This window comes from Phyllostomus hastatus, unplaced genomic scaffold (genome assembly GCF_019186645.2).
Source record: "Phyllostomus hastatus isolate PE091 unplaced genomic scaffold, TTU_PhHast_1.1 phas_scaffold_317, whole genome shotgun sequence".
NCBI lineage: Eukaryota > Metazoa > Chordata > Mammalia > Chiroptera > Phyllostomidae > Phyllostomus > Phyllostomus hastatus.
Genome location: NW_025334023.1, coordinates 19,374,572 through 19,399,726, shown reverse-complemented (window position 1 = coordinate 19,399,726; position 25,155 = coordinate 19,374,572). Strand labels below are relative to the sequence as shown.

General features: G+C 39.4%; 1 protein-coding gene and 1 pseudogene across 1 annotated transcript in view; both read left to right on the top strand.

The window, feature by feature from the left end:
• Window positions 1-9,682: 9,682 nt before the first annotated feature.
• Window positions 9,683-25,155, top strand: part of SLC36A4 (solute carrier family 36 member 4) — a 46,081-nt gene continuing 30,608 nt past the window's right edge. Inside the window, exon 1 of the mRNA XM_045818096.1 lies at window positions 9,683-9,858. Within this exon, the coding sequence (XP_045674052.1) occupies window positions 9,807-9,858 (52 nt within the window). The 5' untranslated portion in view covers window positions 9,683-9,806. The remainder of the gene's footprint in view (window positions 9,859-25,155) is intronic.
• On the top strand, window positions 21,280-24,448 carry LOC123805305 (annotated as a pseudogene).

Sequence of the window (25,155 nt, the reverse complement as noted above, 5' to 3'; positions counted from 1 at the left end):
AGTCTCTGAGAGTGGGGCCTGGGTGTGTATATTTTGAGAAAGCTCCTCAAGGGATCCTGATGTAGACCTGTGGTTAAGTCATTGCTATAATGAGGCACTGAGTCCTCAGTGCCTCATCAGCAAGTCTCAGATTTCTCGCAGCAATATTTAAGCCACCGACTTTTGCTTTGTGCTTCATCTCCCTCCATTCCTCACATATTCCAAAGTCTGGCCAAGATGGATTATAGTGTTTAGTGTTTACTGAATGCCTCCTTGGCATCATGCCTGTCATTTGTCTTTTCTTGCTACCTTTCTTCTCCATTTCTGTTTCTCTCAATTACACCTTTTCTCCAAGAGTGAGCTTAAATTACACTAATTTAGATGAAAATACATTGTCAGTACTGAGAATGAGTCTTGAGTCATAATAAGCCTTTCATAAATACTAGCTAATGTCATTATGATAATGATAAATAATAAATTCTATTTCCATGAATCTGCATCATCCCTCAAGTCAGAGCTTCTCTCTCCCTCCTCTGTGTTTTCCTTGCCTTTTGTTTCTGCTACCTTTAGGGTACTTGTCAGGTTCTGCTTAGCTCTACAGTTATTTTTGCACCTACCTTACCTCTCCTGGCAAAGAGCAGCTTTGCTGGTAAATTTTGTCTTGGTCAGAGACTACATCATATTCAAAATTATATAGTTCCCACTTACCCAAATCCATAATGAGGGTATTTGCACATGGCATTATGTCCCAGTGAACAGTACTAGAAATATAGATCCACCTTGCTGAGTAAGGGGCAAAAGTGGCTTTCTGGGCACACGTTCTCATGTTGGAAGGTGTGTACAGGGTGGCCATGTTCTGTTTAAACTGGGACACTGGAAACAACAGAGTAAATTGGGATTATCCCAGGCAAACTGGAACCATAGCTATCAGAGCAGATCATCCTATTGGAAAGGGAGTCAGTGACAGCCACTTCTTTCAACAGCAGATAAGTGCCGAAAGAAGATAAGGTGTAAATCCTGAGAGCAAGTGCTAAAAATCTCTGAATGTGCCCGAATAATCCTGAGTGACTGAACAAAAGCTAATAGGTTGATTCAATACATCCCTAACATAATGCAGGAGCAGCTTCCCAGTTAGCAAGTCATATACTGGGGCAGTTCAGGAAAGTCAGGCCCCTTTTGTAAATATTGCCCAGTGACAGTGGGTAGGCATTGACTCTGCTGAACACCAAGGCTGATACCTGAACTTAGTAGTCCCACTGACTGTATCCAATGTTTTCTGGACTCTCCAGTCAAGTGGACATGCCAGGGCTCCTCCAAATCTTGACCTTCCCTTCTCATTGAGAGATGAACTCCTTGTTGAAGTATTCTCAGTGTCCTTCAAATCCCATTGCTTTCTCCATCCTCAGAACTGCGATAGCCTTCTCTACTACAGATTTTGAGATTTAAGGGGAGATGCATCACTAACCCAACTAGAAGGTATTTCTACCTATTTTAATCTTCACAGTGTCGAGAAGTTGTCCAGTCCAGTTAACCCTTGGCATACATAGCTGTGCATCAATAATTGTTCTTTTACGTGGACTGTTTTGTCTTCCCAAGTTGATTGGGTTATAGCAGCCACATATTGTTGTCCCTGCTCCATCCAAGGACTCCACATCAGTGAATACTTGTTGATTTTGGAAAGCTTATTTTTATGTAGAACCATCTTTGTTCGGTTCTCAATGAAAGAGCTAAATTACTTTAGCAAACATTACCTAGTGTTTCCCATCATTTCTGAACATATTAGCAAAAAACAAAACAAAACAAAAACCCTATGATAATCTGGAAAACAAATCTGACTTCTTAGAGGCATAGAGACATGGGGTCAATATTTTAGTGCACAGGAGGCTGCCAGAAGCCTAAAGTATGCAGTGGAAATGAGAGAATGAATAGAAGCTTTGAAATCTATCAGCTCAGAGTTGGTGCCCCAGTTCTTACTCACTATGGGACTCTGAGATTCTCTTCTTTTCTGAGCATGTTTGTTTATGTATAGGAAAAACTATATATAGTATATAATTCTAGTTTTATAGTATGTATCTGGGGGTCTTGGAGCTTATTCTTCATGGATAAGGGGGAACTATTGTATGCTCTTCTACTGTTATGGTATGTCAGAGAGCAGCCTTGGGTTTTTTTGTTTTGTTTTGTTTTTGAATTCTTTGACCATTCAGTTGTAACGACCTGAATTCAGCCCAACCTGGGATAGAGGCTTCATTTATTCCAGGACACACCTAAAGAGATTAAGCTGTGGAACATGCACAGCAATTGAGAGGCACTGTTTGGTACAGCATGAGGCTGTAACTGATCGTCAACTCCAGGAGGCACCCTCCTAAGTGGAAAAGCTAACTGCCCATGAACGGAACATGTCCTCTGGCCCCAGGCCTAGTGTGCTAGTCCCAGTCCAGCAAATTTTAGCCATGAAGCTCTATGTTTCAGAATGAAGTTTTGGTAATTGACATGAAAACAACGATATAATTAAGAGCTATATTTTTTAAAAATCTGAATGTTGTGATATAAATGACATTTTTTTATTTCCTTAAAGAGTTCCACTTGCATGAACACCATGAAGATAAGGTCAAACTTGTTAGATGGTAAAGAGTCTTTTGATACAACTAATGGAGGTCCAAAGAGCTGACCAGAAGATAAATTAGGAAACATATTAAGCAAAATGAACTATTCCTTGGTCAATTTCTCACTTCTCTGACATAATACAATGGCTCATCTTTAAGAAATCAATCATTGACCTAATTTATTATAAGATGGATGCTGTCTATTGAGAAAAATTAGGGAAAAGTGCTTAGTTACTTTTGTGAGGGAAAAATCAAACAATGAACAATTAGGTGTTCTTATCACTGTAAAACAAAATGGACAGAAATGGTGTCTTTTCAATGGAGCTTAATGTGATTGGCCACCAGCCAGCCCTAAAGGAAACAGATTGGTGGCATTTTCTTTTTCTAGGGACTACTTGTCTTAAATGCTTCTGAGAACAGGAGCTAGAACTCAACCCTCTAACTGGGATGTCTCCTTCCTCCTGAGTGGAAGCTTTCTAACGTCCATGTCACTTCTTTTTGTTACCAAACAGCAGGTTATGTGTTTGTGTTTATTTTCTCTAATGAGGTCCAGTGGGGATTAGCAACTCTTAGGCCAATTTCCCCAGTGAAGTCTGGTTCTGTTTTTTTCCCAATGTGGCTGATAGTACTTAACCATGTTATTAACTTGTGAACAGGTGTCTTGAATCACCATGGAAAGTGTTCCAAGCAGTAGGAATTTTAAGATTCTTCATGCATGACATATGTCTCAGATGGCCTACTTACCATAAGTAAGTCTTTCATGTGCTCCCTTTGAACTGTGATGAAAAGTAAGCTACACAAAAGCTGACAGGTACAGCCTGTCAAATCAAACCCCAAACTAGGCTTTAATGTTAAAATGACACGGAGAGGATTTACTAAGTTACATGTGAAGATCACAAATTCTCGGTGTGCACAGAAAACCCAGACTTTTGTACTCCGCATAACAATAGGTTCATTTGAAGGCAACACAAGTTAAATAATTTCCTTGTAGGTTAATGTTTAAACAACACATAATACTTAAAATGGCAAAAAGCACATTTCTGAAAGCACTTCTTTTCTTTTGAGCCTTTGGAATTACACTTGGGATTTATTTAAGCATAAGCATTAAGCCTTTTTTCCATTTATGTTAAATACCAAGAGGAATAAATGCTGCATAAAACGTGTGCTTCCTAGCACTTGCCCTAGGTTGCTTTCTCTGTTGCCCTTCAAAGAGTAGTATTTTCAGAAGACAGTGTTGAATATGGCAGTAGGGGCATTTATGCAAGTATTAAGCCCCAATAATGAAGCTCGGTTACCTGATTTTATGATGATCTTCCTAATCTTTCATTAGCAGTATGAGAATGAATGCACAGACATGTGCCATGCTCTAGTGACTAAATCACAGCGCTAGCCTGGAATGGTACCCATAGCCTGCCAACCAGGAGCTTGGTCCTCATGTGGCTGTGAGGCACAGTGGCTTAGAGCACATGCCTTAGAGTTGCAATTGAACTTGGTTTCCAGCTGTGGGACTTTGTGAAAGTTGCTTAGGCTCTCTAAGCCTCAGCGATTTTCAACTGAAAAATGAGGTGATACAATACCTATTTCATAGGGTTATTGTGCAGGATAGATGAAGTAACCCTGTAACGCACTTAGCATGAGGCCTGCCTCAGTGGAAGATAGATTTCCTTGCTATTATATTTATTACTACACTACTTTAACAAAGTTAGACAATTGTGATGTGAGAACACCTATTTTCTTAATTTTTTGGTATGACTACAAAAGAAAAGGTGAAGAGCAAGAAATAGCTAAAAGGACTAAACTGAGCTAACCTGGCTCTTATCATTTCACCCTGTTTTTAATCCCAATTCCTGCCCTAAAGCCAAATAACAGAAAAGTGGAACCTCCATGGACAATTTTTCCAGGATAATTTACAACCTGATGGTCTAGCTCTAGAACAGTAGGGCCCTCCTGGGATTGAACAAGGTGAAGGGAGGATCAGAGGAGGGTTTGCAGTAAGTTCTGTTTCCAATTTAACAACCCTGAAGAAAGGGGAAGAGGCTGATGGACAGGCAAAGTGAGCAACATAGGACAGGGAACCCTCACTTGCTACCTATATGTGCCATTCTACCCAGCATGCTTTATTATTATTTTTTTTGCTCAGTGGTCTGGGCTTTTGGCCCAAATCAAGGCAACAGCTGCTTTAGTAACTGTTGTCCTGCCACCTGGCAATTATTGGCCCGTACCTATAACCATTCCCTACAAAATTACTGAGGTGGTAAGGAAAGCCCATAGAGTTCCAAATTTTAAGAACTTTCTGGGATAAGGGTGTCATTTCCCATTGCCTGAAGAAATGTTTCTGCAGACAGGGTTGGATCTTGACTCTACTATTGGATTTTGAGCAAATTGCTTACCTTCTCTCAATTTCAGTTTCCTCACTTATAAACTGCAGATAATAGTTGAAGGTTTGTTGAGAAATAAATGAGATTGTGTATGTGTATTTATAAGGATCTCACTAGGAAACAGCATACACACTCATACAAGGTGCTAATTAAGGGGTCAGATAGAAGAGCTACTTACAATGACATGGGCATGTTCTTAGGAAAAAATGAAAGGGGATGAAGCAGTGCCCTAGGCAGGCAGTAGGGAGAAAGAGCATTCCTACCGCTGGGCCTGGACAGGCAACAGGAAGGAATGTTTACAAGACCCAGGAGAGTGCTGCCTGGCAGAAGTTGTGGCTTTCATAGAGGAATACAGCCAACCTGCAGTGAGGAGAGTGTTATCAGGTGCCTAGTATATTCCCTGTCACAGAGATAGTATAGTTTACCCTTAAACAACATTGTTTTGAGCTGCACAGGTCCATTTACTTGCATATGTTCTCAGTAAATATATTAGAAAAAGATTTTTGATAGCTGTGATAATTTGAAAAATCTTGCAGATGAACTGCATAGTGAAGAAATATAACAAAATTAAGAAAAAGTTAGATATGCCATGAATACATAAAATCTGTGTACATAGTAGTCTATTTTATATACATACATCTTTTATAAAGACTTAAAATTTATCAAAACTTATCCACACACAGATCATACATGGTGCCATCTGCAGTTGAGAGAAATCAAATGTAAAGATACAGTATTAAGTCATAACTGCATGAAATTTACTGTACCACATACTGTACTATTGCAGTAATTTTGTAGCCACCTCCTGTTGCTATAGCAGAGAGTTCCAGTGTTGTGGGTATCCCACTAAAATGCCAAGTGATGCTAACCATCTCCACATGAGCAGTTCATCACTCCAGTGAACTGTATTTTGTATTAAAAAGTGATCTCTCATGGTTCTTGGCATTTTTCATCGTGTTTAGTGCAATATTGTAAACCTTGTCTAACACCATGGGATCCATATGAAGTGCCACTAGTAGTGGTTGAAGTGTTCCAGAGAAGCAGAGAAAACTCCTGATATTACAAGTTGAATTGCTTGGTATGTGCTGCAAATTCAGGTCTGCAGCTGCAGTTGCCTGCCATTTCAAGATAAATGAATCCAGTATAGGATTTATTTATAATGTAGAACCATTATAATAATAACAACAAAAAAGGGAATTCATGAAGCTGTTACCACAACTACTCCAGGTGTGAAAACCTTGCAAAACTTCTTGCAAAATACCTTTTTATCTGCATTGAAAAATGCAGCTTTTATGTGGGTGCAGGATTGCTATAAGAAAAACATATCTTTATACCCTTAATATGATTTAAGGAAAAGCAAAGTCATTATATGCTATCTTAAAGCAAAAGGAAGGTGAAGGGTCTAAAGCTGAAGAATTTAATGCCAGCAAAGAATGGTTTGATGACTTTAGAAAGAGATGTGACTTAAAACGTGTCAAGATAACAGGAGAAACTGCTTTTGCTAACCAAGAGGCAGCTTGCCAATTCCCAGATGCCATTAACAAAATCATTGAAGAGAAAAGATGCCGAGGAAATTGTCTTATTCTGGGGAAAAAAAAATGCCACAAAGGATATTTGTTAGTACGGATTGTCAAGGGCACGAAAGAGAACCTTGATAGAGGAACATAATGAAAGTCTAGAAGAATTACACCCCTGAAGATGCCATTGTTGCTATAGAAAAAGGCACAAAAGCCATCAAGCCTGAAACAGTAAATCCCTGCCAGAGAAAACTGTGTCTACGTGTTGTGCATGACTTCACAAGGTTTATGGTAGAGCCAATCAAAGAATTCACAGAAGAGATTGTGGATATGATCAAAAAAAGGTGGGGCATAAGGAGTTTTCTGGATATGGATCTTGGAGAAATTCAAGAGCTAACAGACACTACAGCAGAAGAATTAACAGAAGACAACTTGATGGAGATGAGTGCTTCTGAACCAGGGCAGACAGTGAGAAAGACACAGAAGAAACAGAGCCAGAAAACAAATGGACATTAGACAATCTGGAAGAAGGGCTCTGATTATTTAAGATTGCTTTTAATTTCTTTTACAAAACGGAGCCTTCTGTGGTATGGCACTGACCCTACAGCAAACAGTAGAAGAAGGATTGGTACCATATAGAAATATTTTCAGAGAGTTAAAAAAGCAAAAAGTCAGACAGAAATTATAATGTATTTCCATAAAGTTACACTGAGTGTACCTGCCTCCACTTCCTCTTCCACCTTTTCCTCAGCCTCTGCCACCCTCTGAGACAGCAAGAACAACCCGCCCCCTTCCTCCTCCTCCTTCTCAGCCCACTCAACGTGAAGACGAAGAGTATAAAAGACCTTTATAATGATCCACTTTCACTGAGCAAATAGTATATCATCATAATGCAGAAGAGTTACTAAGCCCATCTGTTGTGTATGGTGTGTGTCTTTGGATGAAAATCTAATAACTGTATGAGACATTTTTATGCCATTATCATTGCCTAAGTATTCACTGTGGGCAAGACATATATGGAAGTGTGGAGCCTAGCCTTACATAGGTACAAGGTGAGTGATAATTTATATAAAATTAATAATGTGTTAATTTTTAAATTATTTTATAACTTTGCTTTCAAAGAATTACAATGCTGCATAGTATGCCTGCCCCCCTTCTATGTCTCTCTCTCTCTCTCTTAATTGGAGAAGCTGTGTATCAGCTTATCATTATAGATAAATGATATTTTTGAAAAGTAACAATGTTTCCAATACTGCATATGGATGTGACTGCAATACTGTATGCATAGAAGTTATACAATGATTTATTCATTAGTATACAGGCTAGGCTAACATGAAGCAATCATGTTGCTGCTTTTTTGTTATCAGTGCATGAATCATTATACCTGTGGGTGAATATGGGTTTCTTTATCACATTATATTTTCATTTTTGATGTCTAGTGTTAATAATATGTGTAACATCTACAGTGTTTTATGAAAGACAATATTTATTAAGTACTGACAGCCATAATTCAGCTTGTAAGCAGATGACAAACTTATAATATCAATACATATAGGACAGTACTGTAAATGCATTTTCTCTTCCTTATGCTTTTCTTGATAAAATTTTTCTTTCTCCAGCTTACTTTATTGTAAAAATACAGTATACAATACATATAACATACAAAATATGTGTTAATCAACTGTTTATATTATTGGTAAGGCTTCCAGTCAACATAGGCTACTAGTAGTTAAGTTTTGGGAAGAGTCAAAAGTTGGATACAGGATTCCATTGCAGATCAGACCTTTTTCCCTTCCACACTGCCAGATCTGCTTTTCCTGATCCTGAGGTGGCAGGTCAGTGACTTTTGATCCATTTTAACACTCAAAGGATAATGTTGCTCTTTCAAAACACTGTCTCCAGTGTTCTCGTGACAATGGGTGGTTTTATGGGCAGTTACTTGTCTGACACCTTCCCTCTCTCCCACTGATCTCTAACCAGGTGCTGTTCCCAACATAGGTTAGGAACTATTCCTCTAGTTATAATCCCGGATACAGTTTTCTCCCCAGCATCTTTGTCAGGAAAATTTTAAATAAAACCTGTCTTTGGGGTTTATATGTGTGTGTGTGTGAGTGATTGGGGTTGACTTAAAGGAAAACAAAGTGTATTGGCAAACCATCATTACCACTCCGTAAAACCTACAAAGGATGCAACAGGAGAAAATATTCAGATATCATGTAATTGTGCACCTTTTTAATCTCAGAATTTAAAATACTTAACACCAGCACCATGTGGTTATATCAGTGATCCAAGAAATTAGACCCCCCTAAACCCCACAACTTTTCTAAGAAGACCCCCACTGAAATGGAACCGAGAAAAAGAAAAAATGTCTGGTGTCCTGACTTTAAAGAACTATGAAGTGAAAAAATGAAAGCAATGTCAAAATTAAAATAATTTTCCTTCCTATCGACAGCATGCTTCATCCATTGATGCAGCAAACATTTATTGGCACTCATCGGAGAGCCCCAGCTCCGGCTGCAGAGTATTCCATCTTTGCCACTTAGGAGTTTACTATTCTTGGACAAATTACTTAGCTCTGTGTGGCTCAATTCCCTCATCTATAGAATGGATAGATATATTAGAGTTATCTCACAGGTTTCTCATCAGAATTAAATAAGACAATGCATGTATAGTGCTTAAGAGTATTTGACACCCCATCAATATAATTACTTGTAACCTTGATTTCCTTTCAGCACTGCGGTTAACGTCAAATATCTTTAAAAGGCATTGAAAAATCCTTAAAGTGAAATCATTTGGCTGAATTAAATTCTACCCGAGTGCACCCTATATCTCTAAATCGGGGCGTAGGGAGACCAATAACCAAAGAGTAGTCAGAACTCCAACAGAGATAGGGGCAATCCCTTCCTCCTTTGTAGTCTCCAAGGTGTCTTATGCCTAAAGCCTTGAAAATACATGGGCTCCTCAAATTTAAGTTCGTGGTCATTTTTAAAGACACCCCTCTCTCCCAATTTCCAGTTGTCTCAAAACGCCCCTGCTGCCCCGTTATCACGCCTTTCTCCAGCCCGGCATCCTCTCGTTCGGGTGTGCTACCTTAGGGCCTTTCCCTGACAGCTGCCTCCTAACCCCGGGAGCGGCCCCCGCGCCGGGCCCCTGGGCGGGGACAGGCAGCCCCACTGCGCATGCTCTTCATCGCGCTGGCGGGCTGGGTCGGGGCCTGGGGCGGGCGCTGGGTGTGGGTCGGCGGTGCTGGGGGAGTCTCGGCCTGACGCCCGTCACGCAGAAGCGAGAGAGCGCCCCCAAGGCAGCGGCGTCCTGGAGACCCGAGAGAGATGGAAGCGGCGGCGCCGGCGGCGGTGGAATCGGTGGTGCAGGAGGAGCTAGGTGGGTGCTGCGTGTGGGCCGGGGCGCTGGCGGACGCGGTGCGGGAGTGCGTCGGTGGGATGCTCCGGGCTCCCGGCCTGCTCTTGGCCTTGGCCGGGAAGGCGAGTGCCGGAGCCCCGGCCGCCGCTGACCCTGCCCCACGCGCGTGTCCGGGCCGCATCCGGGTTCAGGTTGCTAGTCCCTGGACCAGGAGAGAAGCCGTTGTTTGTTTGTTTGGCAGGGCTGTAGGTATTGTGGGTCTGGTACGGATTTAAATTTAAAACGCAGCAAGGCAGCCTCCCAGCGACATTTGGGATGAGCTGAGGTTTGCGAGGTGGCAGACTTGGATATCAGGACCTACAAAGGGCGTTAAAATGGGCGTGTGTCTGTGTGTGTGATCAACGAAGAGAAGACTTGAACCTTCGTAGATGTAAGAAAAGAGATTTTATTTCGGCCCATCTGGGAATATTGCCGGAGTGCAGAGTTCCAAGAAGGCTAGATAGTGCTCTAACTTTAGTTAATGAACAAATATTTATATAGGCGGAAGGGAAAAGAAAAATACAGCTCTGCATTAGCAGTTTTAGTTACGTACATTCAAGGATTAACAGTTTTACAACTGGTGGGGAGAATATACAGAAAAGGTCGGGTCACCAAACACCTGTAGTCGGGAGTCAGGGGAAGCAATTATTTTTGCATTTTTATCAGGCTGAAGAAAGAGTAGACACTTCCTTCTATACTAATTTATTGTTTTAGCTGGAACTATACATAGCTAGCCCACGGAAAGCCTTGATTAGGAATTTACTGTGTTCCCTTGGTTCCTGATCCAGTTGGAGGAGCCGCTTAGCTACCGTTTCCTTTCTGTTTGGTGGTGGTGGGGGGTGTTGAAGGTGTGGTGCGCTGTGTGTACACATCAAAGGCAAGCTGGGGAAGGTAAACCATCGATATGGTTTCCTGCTGTCAAAAGGAAAACAAAAGTAAGGATCAGGGTAGTAATATTGTTTCCTCCAGTTATTTGCATTATATTTAGAAATATTTTTAATTTGATGTTAAATGCTTTAAACAGTTGATCTTTGAAGTAATACTTTATTATAGTAACTGATTGGCATTCTTGTAATAATGTGCTGTTCACTTTGATTTAAGTCATACTGTTAGAAATAACGTAGCATTTTATTGAGTGTTTACTGTGGGTCACAGTGTACTAAGTAAGTGCTTTGCGTGCACATTGTCTCGTTTAATCCTCACAATAGTGGGGTGGGGTAGGTGCTACATTATTCCCCTTTCACAGATACAATAATTTAAGCTCATTAATGGCAGAACCCAGATATGAATGCAGGTTTATCTGACTTTTTTTTCTTTTTTCCCTTTTAATTGAATTTATTGAGGTGACACTGGTTAACAAAATTTTACAGGTTTCAGGTGCACAATTCCACAACATTATTTGACTGTTTTAATTCATTGATAACCCATCTAGGTGAGGATGTGGGGAAATGTGCATTCTCATGCGTTGCTGGAAAGAGCAGTATAATATATTCTTAACAAAGCACACATTCTTTGATCCAGCAATTCTACTTCTATAAATATTTCCCAAGGAAATGAGTTGTGTAATAAATACGTACATCAAGAGATGTTCATTACAGCACTTACAGTAGAGAAAAACTGGTAACTAAATGTTCAGTTAAAGAAAATTGTTTAGGTAAATCGTGGTAGGGTAGTGATAGCCATTAAAAGTAATATGGGAAGGTATTCACCAGGTACATTTTTATTAACTGAAAACAAGGTTCTAGATTTTTTAAATTTTGAAAACAGTTATGTTTGTTCATTAATTCAACATGTTTATCGAGCTGCTGCTATGTGCCAGGAACTGTTTTAGGCATGTGGGATACATTCATGAACAAAACAGATCACAACTCCTGCTCTCATGGAGCTTACATTCTATTAACAGGAAGCAGACAATAATCAGTTATATAGTACATTAGGGAGAAAGTGCTATGGGAAAACAGAGGAGCCAAGTAAGGGGAATCAGGAATGAGAGTAGTGGCAGGGTAGTTTATAATATTTTATGAAATGGTCAAGATGGACCTTATTGAAAAGCTGAGATTTGAGCAAAGACTTGGAAGAGGTGAGGCAATTAGTCAAGTGAATATCTGGGGAAAGACCGTTCCAGGCAAAAAGAACACCTAGAGTGAAGGCAGAAATTTGAAGGAGGCCAAGGTAGCTGAAGCAGAAGGATTAAGGTAGTGAGTAAGCCAGGTTATGTAGGATCTTGAAGGTCATGTAAAGACTTTGGCTTTTACTCTGAGAGAGTGGGGAGCCAAGCCAGGGTTTCAGCGGAGGAGTGGTATGATCTGACTTAAATTCTAAAGGGATTGGGCTGGGTGCTGTGTGAATAGACTGTAAGGGGCAAAAGTATAAGCAGAAGGGTATTTCAGTAGTTCAAGAAAAAGATTTTCATGTCGTTCACAGCAGTATGGGAGAGAAATAGCAGGACTCTGGGTATATTTTGAAAGTAGAACCAGAATGATTTTCTAACAGATTGGATGAGAGACAAAGAATTTCGATCAACTGAGATGTTTTAGTGGTTTATAGTATTCTTTGATGTTTTTCCATGAGGAGGAACTTAATTTCTCTCCCTTTGAGTCGTGGACTGAATTTAGTAACTTGCTCCTACAGAATAGATTATGGTAGAAGTGAAAATGTGTGACTTCACAGCTAGGTCCTGATTGGCATTGTGCTTTGCCGTCTGTCTTTTGGATTCACTCACTTGGGCCAGCTACCATGTTGTAAACAACCATAAGGGAGGGTCTGTGTTATATGGAACCGAGGCTTTGTGACAACAGCCATAAATTGTTGCACAGCAGTAGATAACCAGCACAGATGGATAAAGTTACAGGAGGAGCCATTTGGGTGGTGATGAGGAAGTTCTGTTTGGGGAAATGTTGTTTGAGATGTCTGTTAGACAAGAAAGTGCAGATGTCGAGGATGCAATTGGATTATGTCTATAGTGAGTGTGGGGTTCTGGTCTGGAGATACAGACTTGGAAGTCATCAGCATATAAATAGTATGCAAAGCCATGGGACTACATGGGAACCTATGGGAGTATGTTTGTTTATTCTCTAAAGTGTTACCAGCGGTCATTTCTTTGGGGGGAAGTGTGAGGTAATTTCAATTACAAAATGTTGCTTATCTATGTATTTCCTGATTTTCCACAATGACCAAATATTTCATTTAAAAAAGAATTTTAAAAATTATTTTATAAGTAGCTGAATGTGTGCATTTCATTTCATAGGCTGTGGGGGCCTCTGGAAGGTTTCCTGTTGTACATATTTTTTCCACCTCAGAAATGAATAAAATAGTTACTGTTCTCATCTTTTACTGATACCAGTTTATAGATTTAGGTGGCAATATTATATTTTTATTTAAAAAAATTTTTTAGCCCTGGCTGGCGTAGCTCAGTGGATTGAGCGCCGGCTGTGAACCAAAGTGTCGCAGGTTCAATTCCCAGTCAGGGTACATGCCTGGGTTGCAGGCCATGACCCCCAGCAACCGCACATTGATGTTTCTCTCTCTCTCCTTTTCTCCCTCCCTTCCCTCTCCAAAAATAAATAAATAAAATAAAATCAATTTTTATTTATTTTAACATTTTTTATTGTTGCTCAAGTGCAGTTTTCTGCCTTTTCCTCTCCCCTCCCCCCAGCCTTCCCCACCTCCCTCTCCTGTTTCCAGCCCCCCTTGTTACTGTCCATGTGTCCTTCACAATTGTTCCTGCAAACCCTTCACCCTTTTTCCCTGTAATTCCCTCCCCGTACTTTCTTTTAGTTTGTTCATGCCAAAATATAAGTAAATGAGTTCCTGTATTTTGCTGTTATAAAAGTAATGCAAATTTATTACTTTCTTCTTCCATTTTACATTTTTCAGAGAAAGACATTTTAATATGTTTCTTTTCTTTCATTATTACATAACTTTTTAAAACATTATTACATGGATGCCAGGAGACAAGAATGAGCCAGCATTTTGAAATGCTGAAAACAGCCCTGACTGGTGTGGCTCAGTCCTCATTGTCCTTCAAAGCCAATGGTTCGATTCCCAGTCAGGGCACTTGCCTAGGTTGCAGGTTCAGTCCCTGGTCAGGGTGAGTACAAGAGGTTGTTGCCTCTCACATTGATGTTCCTCTTTCTTTCTTCCATCCTGCCCCACTTCTAAATAATAAAAAAAGAAAATAAAACAATTAACTTCCAACCCAGAATTCTGTATTGAGCGAAAGTGGTCTTCAAAAATAAAACAAATGAAAACATTATTGCACCTATACTGTGATTTTTCAACTTTTTCCCATTCAGCTTGTGATATACTTTTTCCTGTTTTACTCAGACTTCAAAACCATAATTTAATGTCATTGCAATACTTTATAAAGTGGGTGCCCTGTGTAGTTAATGTAGCAATTTCCTGATTGTTGCACATTTAGGTTGTTTCCAAATTTTTAACATAAATAATGTTTCAATTAATGTCTTTATGCAGAAATTTTTTTTCTCCATATACTAGCTTGTTGGAAGTAGAATTACTAAGTGCAAAGAATAAATATTTTTAAGGTTCTAATACATATTGCTAAATTAATGTGATTTTTGTTTCTTTTGATTAAAATTGGAAATTTAGGTTGATTGTAGGTTAGGAAATTGAGGTTGAAATAATTGTCTGAGCAATATAAGATGGCATTGAAGCACGGCCTGATTTAAGAATGTTCTGATTGTATGCATCATTAATTTAAACATGTGCGTATAATGTATAATATTGACTGAAGCAGTGTTTATTTGTAAGTTTTCCATTTGTAAATGTAAATAATTAGGTCTAGGTAGTTTGATGTTCATTGCTTTATAGTGTTTTATTTTATAAAGATTATTAATTTTTATCTATAGTAATCACATGGCATTTTTCAGAATTTCTCAATTCTTTCAGCACTTGGCCAAAAATTACAGCAAGGCATTAGAAAATAATATAGACTTTATATATAATATAAATTGGATTTTGTAATTTTTAATTACTTTATGATTTTATTTCCTATGGTTTGACTGTTAAAGTTTTTACCATGTTAGGTTTTTAAGTTATCGTGTCCTCTGCTAGTCTATGTTTCCTTCGGGCTGGCATAACACATTTTGCTTATCTTTATTTACTCGGTCTTATAGCACAGTTTATAGTTCACAAGTGCCCAGAATTATTAATTAGTATTAGTAAATTAATTCCTTGTCAAAGATTTACATTGTAAAATTCTATGTAGCATAATTTTCTTTTAATATTATTATTATGTAAGAAAGGGAAGGAAGCTAGTAGCTATTTATTACTGTATGCCAGGGGCTAGGCTCCATGCTTATTATACGTTATCTCATTTCATTATCATAAAAGCCCTGTGAGGTGGAAGTCATTACTCTCATTTTACACATGCAGAGGTAGGCCCAGAAATATCCTGATTAAAATATAAATCAGATCAGGTCACTCTGCACAAAATTCTCTACCGTGGTGTGTCTACTACAGCAGCCTTCAGCCATATGTGCATTTGAAATATGGTTTGTCTAAATTAAAATAAGCTGTAAGTGTAACATATACACTGATTTCTAAGACATAGTATGAGAAATAGATTGTAAAATATCTTGTTAATCTTTTAGGTTAATTACATATTGTAATGATACTGTTTTAGTTATATTGGGTTAAGTACAATGTATTCCATATTTTGCTGTGTGTAATGGGCACCCATATTTGTGTGTGCAGTATACTTGGGATTATTATACCCATTATTATACCCCTGATATATAATCATTCTACCCATGTATAATGCATACCCTTATTTTTCCTTAAAAAATTTGGCAAAAAGCAGTGCATTATACATAGCAAAATATGGCATTAAAATACGGTATTTGTTGCTTTTTCCCTTTTAAAAATGTGGTTATTGAAATTTTTAAATTATGTTTGTGGCTCACATTATATTTCTGTTGGTCAGCACTGCTCTGATGGCTTTCATCCTCCTTGGTGTGGTCTACAAGGGTGTCTACTGTCTGTCCTTCCTGATTCTCTGATCTCCTCTCCCACTGATCTCCCCTTGCGCACTCCTCTCTAGCTACTCCAGCCTCCTTGCTGTTTAAACACACAAGACTCTCTACATGGTTAGAGCCTTTGTTGTTCCCACTGCCAGATTGCTCTCCCCCGAGATAGCTACAGTGTTCATTGTCAGCCTGCCTTCATGTCTTCAAAATCCCACTTTCTCCGTGGGGCCTCCTTTGGCTATCCTGTCTAAAATTACAGGCTCACCCTCCCAGTCCCTGTTTTTCTACTTAGCATTTACCACTAACATGATCTCTGTTTTACCTATCTTACTTGTTGTCTCCTTCCCCCACTAGAATTTGAGCTCCATGAGGGCAGAAATTTTTGTTAGTTTCAGTAATTGCTTTATTCCCAGCATAATAGTACCTGACATATATTGGGACTCCCTTAATACTTGTGAAACTGCATTACATTCTTTTATTGAACACATTCAGTCAGGAGGCACAGACCTTTTGTAACGACGGGCTGTTGTCAGTAGATACTGCTGAGAGGCTTGAGAAGGGCCAGAAACCAGTACAACTTGTGGGAGAAATTGTGCCTCTGCACCTGCTCCTGTAGTGTGCTCTGCCTGAAGTCCTGATGTGCGTAAAGGCCATCTTAGCCCTTGTCACTCTTCTCACTAGCAAATGAAAAGGTCAGCTGTCAGGATCTGTTGTACCAGGAAAAGCAACTCCTGTGCTTTAGTCAGCTCAGACTGCTTTAACATTAAATTTACCGTGAATTGGGTGACTTATACAACAAACCTTGATTTCTCACAGTTCTGAAGGTAGGAGGTCCTAGATCAAATGCCAACTGATTAGGTTTCTGGTAGGACCCTCTTCCTGATTTATAGGTGGCTCACCGCTTGCTGTGTCCACATACGCTGGAAAGAGAGAGAGAGAGAGTGCTTTATATTCTTCTTATTATGAGGACACTGATCCCATCATGGGCTCTACCCTCACGACTTCATCTAAACCTAATTATCTCTCACAGGCCCTACCTGTCACATTGCACTTCAATGTATGAATTTTGGGGGAAAGAAACATTGAATTCATAACGTTCTGCCGACCACTTTCATAAACACATCTTTCTGGTTTTCTACAAGGGAGAGGTTGCAGGAGAGAAGGTGAGCCCTATTTTTTTACCTCCTACCCCTCTGACAGTGAGTGAGCACTCAGAAGAATGAGCAAGGGGAAGAGTAGCAGGAGGTAAAGTCAGAGGTAGCAGTGACAGGACATTGTGAGAGCCAAGGGAAGGGCATGATGGTGGGTGCTACCTCCCCCCCCCCCCCCAGCTGGAAACTGTTCTTAGGAAAGGGACTGTGGTTCTCAACAAGACTGGTTTGAAAACTTGAATCTGTTCCTTACAATTTCAGGTGTCTATTGTACCAAACTCAGTGAAGGCTTTATCATTCCTTTTCTGTTACCTTTGCCAACTTTTTTCTTGAACTCAAGATACATCTTCAGCTCTGCTTGTCTCCATGCAATCTCTGAGAGACCTTATTCTGCCTTTTGGCCCCAGTTATTCAACACCCACATTCTGATGTAGTTCTCAAAGCCTTATCTTTAGCCCAGAATTCTTTCCTCCTCTCCAGACCTGTTTCTAACTGCTCATTCAGTGTAATCTCAGATGATATGATTTAAAAATTGAAATCATATTTCTTCCTTAACATGCTGCTTTTTCTTTCATGCATTTATTTATTCATTTGTTTCAAGTACTGAAGACACACTAGTAGACAAGTCAGGCATCTTCCCTGTCAGTTAGAGAATACGTGCAAGTGAAATGGACCATTACAGTGCCATATGTTAATGCTATAATAGGGAGGTTGTATGGTGCTATGGGAACACCTGGGAGAGAGTTAAGCCCAATTTGGGGTTAAGGAAGGCAGAAGGTTGAGCAAGAAATATAGTGGTTAGATAAAGTTGGAAGGAAAGAAGAGGAAATAGGAGAACAGAGTATGATTCAGGAGCAAACAGTAAATGGAAAGGCCAGAAGCAAGAGAGAGGGAGAATGACCTGTGAACTTGAAGATAGCCATCTACAAGCCAGGAGCAGATCCTTCTCCTTTAGAAGGATCTCCTTATCCTTTAGAACGAATCAACCCTGTCAACACCTTGATTTTGGACTTCTAGCCTCCAGGACTGTGAGATAATAAATTTCTGTTTTTCAAGCCACCTACTTCGTTGTACTTTGTTATAAAAGCTCTAGCAAACTAATGCAATGGTTTGACACAATTACATACTTTGTATAGAGTATAACAGAAAAGGATGTAGGATCTGTCAAAAACGAAAGATGACTGTATGAGTGGGGACCCCAAAAAATCAAATTTATTTATAAAAAATTGTGTATTCTTACATATTTAACTTTAGTCACCTTCAAAATACTCTCTGTTTGATGCAGTATGCCTATCAAGATGTTCTTTACACAGCTCCAAACATTTTTTAAGCTTGTTGATTTTGATACCTTTTAGTGCTTCTGGCAAAACATTTCCCTTTGAGGACTTTCACGTGTGGAAACAAAAAAAAGTTGAGTGAGATGGGGGTGAATCAGGAGGGTGGGGCATGGGGGTCATGCTGTTTTTGGTCAAAAAGTGCTGAATGCTTAGGCCATTTTGGGCAGATGCACTCATAAATCACCCCTCATGAAATGTGCAAATGCGTTGAAAGAATCTTTAAAAAAAAAATTCACTGAAGCCGAACACAGCCTCTCACAACAACGCCAGCTGCTACACTCATACAGATGGGTTCCTAGAACACTCACTTAGTGGGTGGAGCCTGTACTACAGGGGATCTGCTCTCTAGAAGATAATTTTTTTGGTCCCTCCTTGTAAGTTCCCTTTTCAATCTGTTGATTGTGGGGTTTTTTGTTTGTTTGTTTATTGCTGTGCAGAATTTTAAAAATTTTGAAAGCTGTGCAGCTTTTTAATTTGATGTAACCCACTTATCCATTTTGTTTTTGTTGCCAATGCCTTTGGTATCATAGATTTGAAATTATTGCCAAAACCAATGTCTGAACGTTTCCCCCTATGATTTCTTGAAGGAGTTTCACAGTTTCTAGTTTTACATTGAAGTCTTTAATGCATTTTAAGTTGATTTTTGTTGATAAGATAAAGCTCCAATTTCATTCTTTTGCATATGTGTATATAATTTTCCTAGCACCATCTGTTAAAGATACTACTTTTTCTCCATTGTGTATTCTTGGCACCCTTGTCAAAGATCAGTTGACCGTCTATGCATAGATTTATTTCTGGGCTCTCTCTTGTGTTCCATTGGTCTGTATGTCTGTCCTTATGCCAGTATCAGACTCAGATTGCCAAAACCGTCTTGAAAAAGAACAAAGCTGATCACATATCCTGATTTCAAAATGTATTACAAAAATACGTTATAAAGCTAAACATCTTCTAATATCTTAAAGCATAACTTTGCTCTTAGGAAAAACAGTTGTGCTGACTTCAAGTTAGCACTGGTATAATGGTGGCCTAAATTCTTGTCTCTCCATGTAGCCTCCCCCCAAACCTGTTAATTCAACAAGTGGCACAAGTAAGCCCACTTATGAAAGTATTATTTTAGCATTACCAGGAGAGCAAGGAACAACCAAATTATCTATATGTAGAAAAATAGCAGATTTCAAGGAGAGTTCTGTTGCTGCTGCAAGCAGGAAGAATGAAGAGGCGGGGCTTCAGAATCTTGGTGGAAAAGAGGAGAAGGGAGCAGGGGTCTTGGAAAAGGCACAGTGAACATCTCCTTCAGAAAGAGAATGTCTAAACTAAGATGTTCAAGTCTAAACAGAGGTCAGGTCTGGAAGTTGTGATCCATAGCACCAAGTACAGGGAAGGAATAGACAGGGTAGCTGTGGCAAAGCATTGCTGCTGGGGAAGAGATAAAATGAGCATTTGGAGATGGCCCTCAGAAACGTGGAAGTGATGAGAAAGAAAAAGGTCGTTAGGGGAAACTGAAGCTTCCACAGAAATGAAAGAGGACCAGAAGACATGCCAGTTACTCCCTGTTGCCAAGTAGTAAGTAAATATCATTCATTAAATAAACTAACTTCATTATATTGACAGAATGGAACAATCTCAAGCTAGGATCTCTGTTTATGAAATGCCCAGCAATAGGAAGAATCATAAATAAAGAATAAATTACAAGGTATCCAAGGGAGAATATATTAAAATGAAAATTTAATGGAGTCATGGGATTTCAGAGAATTTAAATGAGGTAGGGAAGACATCAAAAGGGCCAGAGAGAAAGTGGTTGAAATGGGAGACAGGCAGAGATCACCCAACACGCAATCTCGAAAGAAGAAAACCAAAGTATTTGAATTAAACAAACATTTAAAGCTATAATCCAAGAAATTTTTCCATAAATAAGAGAAAAATCTAAATTTACATGCCAAACAGGCCCAATATATCTCTAAGAAATTTGACTCAGCACGCTCAACTGGAAGATATAATCTTCAGGACCTCAGGCAAAAAGAACAAATTATAGTGATTGAGAAGATTAGTCTGGCATCAGATTTCTCAAGAGTAGCAGGCAAAGCAAGGAAAGAGTGGAGCAGCATTTTCAGGAAACTCAAGAATAGAAAGTGTGAGCTGAAGGTGATAATTCGTGTTGCCCTTCACATCAAGGCCATAGAAGAATGGTTTAAAACTTGCAAAGACTCAGGGAATACTGTGCACTTTAACCCTTCCTGAGGGATCTGTTGGGTTGGCCAAAAGTCCATATGGTTTTTTTCATAAAATAAAAGACACATTTTTCATTTTCACCAATAATGTTATTGATTTGGATATTTTGAATATGTCAGCTATCTCCTACATGGTATAACGTAGATTGTTCTCAGTTACTGTCTCAATCGCTATCAGCATCAACTGGTCTACCTGACCATGGAGCATTGTCCTGTGGTATAGGAGACTGTTCCTCATGGCATAGACCCAGACAGGACCCACGCCCATAGATAGGTTTTCCCATGGGGAATCAGGCCTGCATCATAGCTAGGCTGCTTTGAGACTTGCTTTTTACTAAAACTCCCTCACCCTGAATTGAGGCAGCAAACATTTACTGCGTATCTTTAAGGTAACTTCCTAAAATCTATGCTAAATCTTCCAAGGACTAGTGTAACCAGTTCAACCACTTTTCCCTTTGCATTTGCAAATATCCTTCTTCCGTGATGTGATTAGCATCATCCTGTTCTTTGTTTTCTGTAAAAGGTAACCACCTAAAGCCAACCTCTGCATAGTAAATGAGGATCATCATGTAATGTGCCCAGAAAAGCAGTAAAAGCTTGTCAAGGCAAGGCATTCTCCCCTTGAGAGAGTGGCCATGCCATCCCTTTTTCTCCACAGTACTCGGTAGTCCATGTGAATTTGTCTTGTATCTCATCCACAATGCAGCGGACACTGCTTGCCAGTGACCGCATCACAGTGGGAAATTTTCAGCACGAAACTTTGTAAACCACTTCTGACAGGTTCGATTAGTCATGGCACCTTCTCCACGCAGTGTACAAATTGTTTTTGCATTTCAGTTGAATTTTTACCTTTGAAATAATAAAGCATAATATGCTGGAAATGTGTATTTTCTTTCATCTTCAATAATAAAATGGCTACACAAAAATTCACCAATTTTGATAAGTTTTTTTTTATTGCATGCTGATATGATAGCTGTCATAATTCAGCCTAACAAAATTGTTTCAAATGACGTTAAAGACAACTGCATGCTACTGGAGCCATTTTAATGGGAAAAAACAGGTGGACTTTCTGGCCAATCCGGTGCTAGAGCAGTTCTTCCCAAAGTGTGGTCCATAGACCATCAGCATCACCTGGGCACTCTTTATAAATGCGTATTTTCTCAGGCCCACCCCAGAGCTGCTGCATCAGAAGCTTTGGGGTGGAGCACATAGATCTGTGTTTTAGCAAGCCCTACAGGTCATTCTGGCAAGTTCTACAGAAGAATGAACTTCTTCCAGCCAAGGGATGACTGAGCAAACTTTGGCAGAGGACTGATAGCAAACATTTAGTATATTGATTGTGTGTATAAGTCTCAGATATGTGTGGGGAAATGACTGGGAAAATAGTATGTAAAGCATCGTATATATTGCCAAAGTGGACAGAATACAACTAAAAACTGAGAGAATAAAAGACAGAATGACAAAAGTAGAATAAGATCAGTAATTGTGTAGATATGGATGCCATTTAAAACTGACAAGCTCTTTCCAGGACAAGACAGCACCATTCCCACCACTCCTGACAGTGCAGTACAGAGAGGTCTGCACCTGGTGAATGGGCACCACATTTCACAGAAAACACAGTATTTCCGAGAGAGTCTGGGAAAAATGGCAAAGTGTAGCTTTGTTTGCCTGGGGCAACAGAGAACAAGATAAACCTTATCAGTGTTACTGACAAGGGACGTCTGCACCTCTTCAGTCTCCCAAAGGCAGTTTGCCTTGAGTCCTTGCCCAAAAAGACTGTCCTGGCAATGTGGCAGCCTTACACTGCTTTCAGAGATGGCATAGCTGGGATTCCCACCTTCGTGGTGTGGAAACTGGGGCATGTTTGAAGTCTTTCATCTGGAAAAATATGCAAAATTGGTGTCCATCTTGGTGAGAAGATGAAACTGTGCCCGAATTGTTGACGTTGAAGGTCTCTTCTTTGAAAACAAGTTTCAATAAATTTGCAAATAAATTGCATTTTCAAAAACTTATTGATCATCTGGATCCCCAGTCACACAAGATGGCTGTCTGTGTTCCAGGACGTAAGGGTGCAGCTTCGTTTGTTAGACTCTATCGGTATCCCAACTCTGATGGACTCGTGCAGCTTTAGCCACAAGAGGTCTTTGAGGCAGATGAGGTTACAGTGCCATGGAATAAAGTCTGCTGTGTTGGTAATGGCTGGTGCAGGTGTTATTGGCAAAATGGGAACTTCCTACTGGGAGTAATAAATGCTGCACTACATTACAACAAACAGAGAAGTGCTACAGGGCCATTACCAAAAAATGGCCCCGTTTATGATGTACTTTGAAATTCTGGTTCTACTGCGTTTTGTGCTGTTTATGATTTTATGCCTGCCAAAGTGGCAATTTTTAACTTGAAGTGTGATCCTGTGTTTGACTTTGGAACTGGTCCCCATAACGCAGCCTGCTATAGCCCCCATGGACACTATTAGTACTGTCTGGGTTTGGGAACCTGAGGTGACAAATGAACATGTGGAATGTTGAAAGCTACAAACTTATTTCTAAACTAGTGGCCTCTTATTCTCCATATTATACTCCATGCCCAGATGGTGAGTATATTTTAACAGCCACATGTGTTCCCAGGGTACATGTTCATATGGGTACAAGAGCTGGTGTTATACTGGCTCTGTCTTACAACATTGCATGTGGAATTATGGCCAGTTTCTTGGCGCCCATTTTTTGAAGGAATATCTCCAGCAAAAGCAGTAACTTACCCTGCAGTTCCAAGTGACATACCCAATAAAGAGCCTAAAGTTTATCAACAGCTTATAGACTCCCAGCTTTTTAAAAAATTTTTACTTTTATTTTAATTGTTATTTAAGTATAGTTTTCTGCCTTTTACTCCCATCCCAGCCCACCCCCCCCCAGCCCTCCCCATCTCCCTCCTGTTTCACCCCCGCCCTTTTGTCCATGTGTCCTTTATACTTGTTCCTGCAAACCCTCCCCTTTTTCCCCGGAAATTCCCACCTCTTCCCCTCTGGTCACTGTCAGCCTGTTCTCTATTTCAGTGTCTTTGGTTATATTTTCCTTGTTTGTTTGTTTTGTTGATTAGGTTCCTGTTAAAGGTGAGAACATATGTTATTTGTCTTTTACCACCTGGCTTATTTCGCTTAACACAATGCTCTCCAGATCCATCCATGCTATTGCAAAGGAGCTCCTTCTTTCTTTTTGCTGCATAGAATTCCATTGTGTAAATGTACCAGAGTGTTTTGATCCATTCATTTACTGATGGGCACCTAGGTTGCTTCCAGCACTTGGCTATTGTAAATTGTGCTGCTATGAACATTGGGGTGCATAGGTTCTTTTGGATTGGTGTTTCAGAGTTCTTAGGGTGTAATCCTAGTAGTGGAGTTGCTGTAGACCCCCAGCTTTAAGAAATGAACCAATCACCAATTCCAAACTACATGAGGAACCAATTCAGAATATGAGACCATAATCATGAAATGGTAAACCATTATCAAAAACAGTCCTTAAAATTGAAAGGTGAGATAAGGTTAAGAAAGCTGCAAAGCAGGAAGCAAGAAGCAATGAGTCCAGATTTGGCACCTGCTCTGGCCCCACAGAGCACAGCACAAAATACTCTCTCTCAGTCAACTTCTGGATATCCTGAGATAGACAAAAAATAAAAAATAAAAAACCTAAAGAAACTGAAAGCAGTTTGAACAACTGAAGGAACAAGCAGCAACTGGAAAACAGGAAAAAACAGTTGAGAAAATTCAAAAAGAGAAAGTCCTTCTGTAGGAGCTGCAACATTTGGAATTGGGTGATTCAAGATTCACAGAAAGCAAGTTAATTACCAGAAATCAATGCAAACACATCTTCTGTTAAGTTCACGGGTGTACATTGAATATCCATGTGCCCACATTGATGTTCATCTATAATTTTAACCACTTAGTCAAGATTGTGCATATGTGTGGAATTATTTAATGTCTGTTAAATTGATTTTAGCATCCTGAATCCTATATCTTGTCAACATATGATGAAAAATAGACTCATGAATTTTTAGCTAAGCTTGGCAGATTGAATGACAAATGTCATTTTTTTAAATAGAGGGCAGTGTTTACCATATTAATGACAAATGACATTTTAAATTTAAAAAACCTGACAAACTAGACAATAAAGGATTAAGTAAGGAAAAAAGGGTTAAGGGCATTATATCATAAAAACCATAATGGCAAAGGTGACCTGTGTAATAACTTAACTAAATGCAGTACATGATCCTGCACTGAAAAAAGTATTAAGAGAACTACATTGGCATGATTGAGAAATTGGAATATGGAATGTAGATGAAATAAAAGTAGTGCATCAGTGTTGAACTACCTGAATTTGGTAACTGTAATGTGAATATTCAAGAAACTATTTTTGTTATTAGGGAGTGCATAGGGTAATGTGGCATGGTGTATGTAACCTCTCAGTTTATAGAAAGTGATATACATCAGAGAGAGAAAAAGCAAATATGGCAAAATGTTAAAAATAGGTGAGTCTGTAAAGGGTGCATGGAAGTTTTTTTGTTCTATTCTTTTTTAATAAATTGT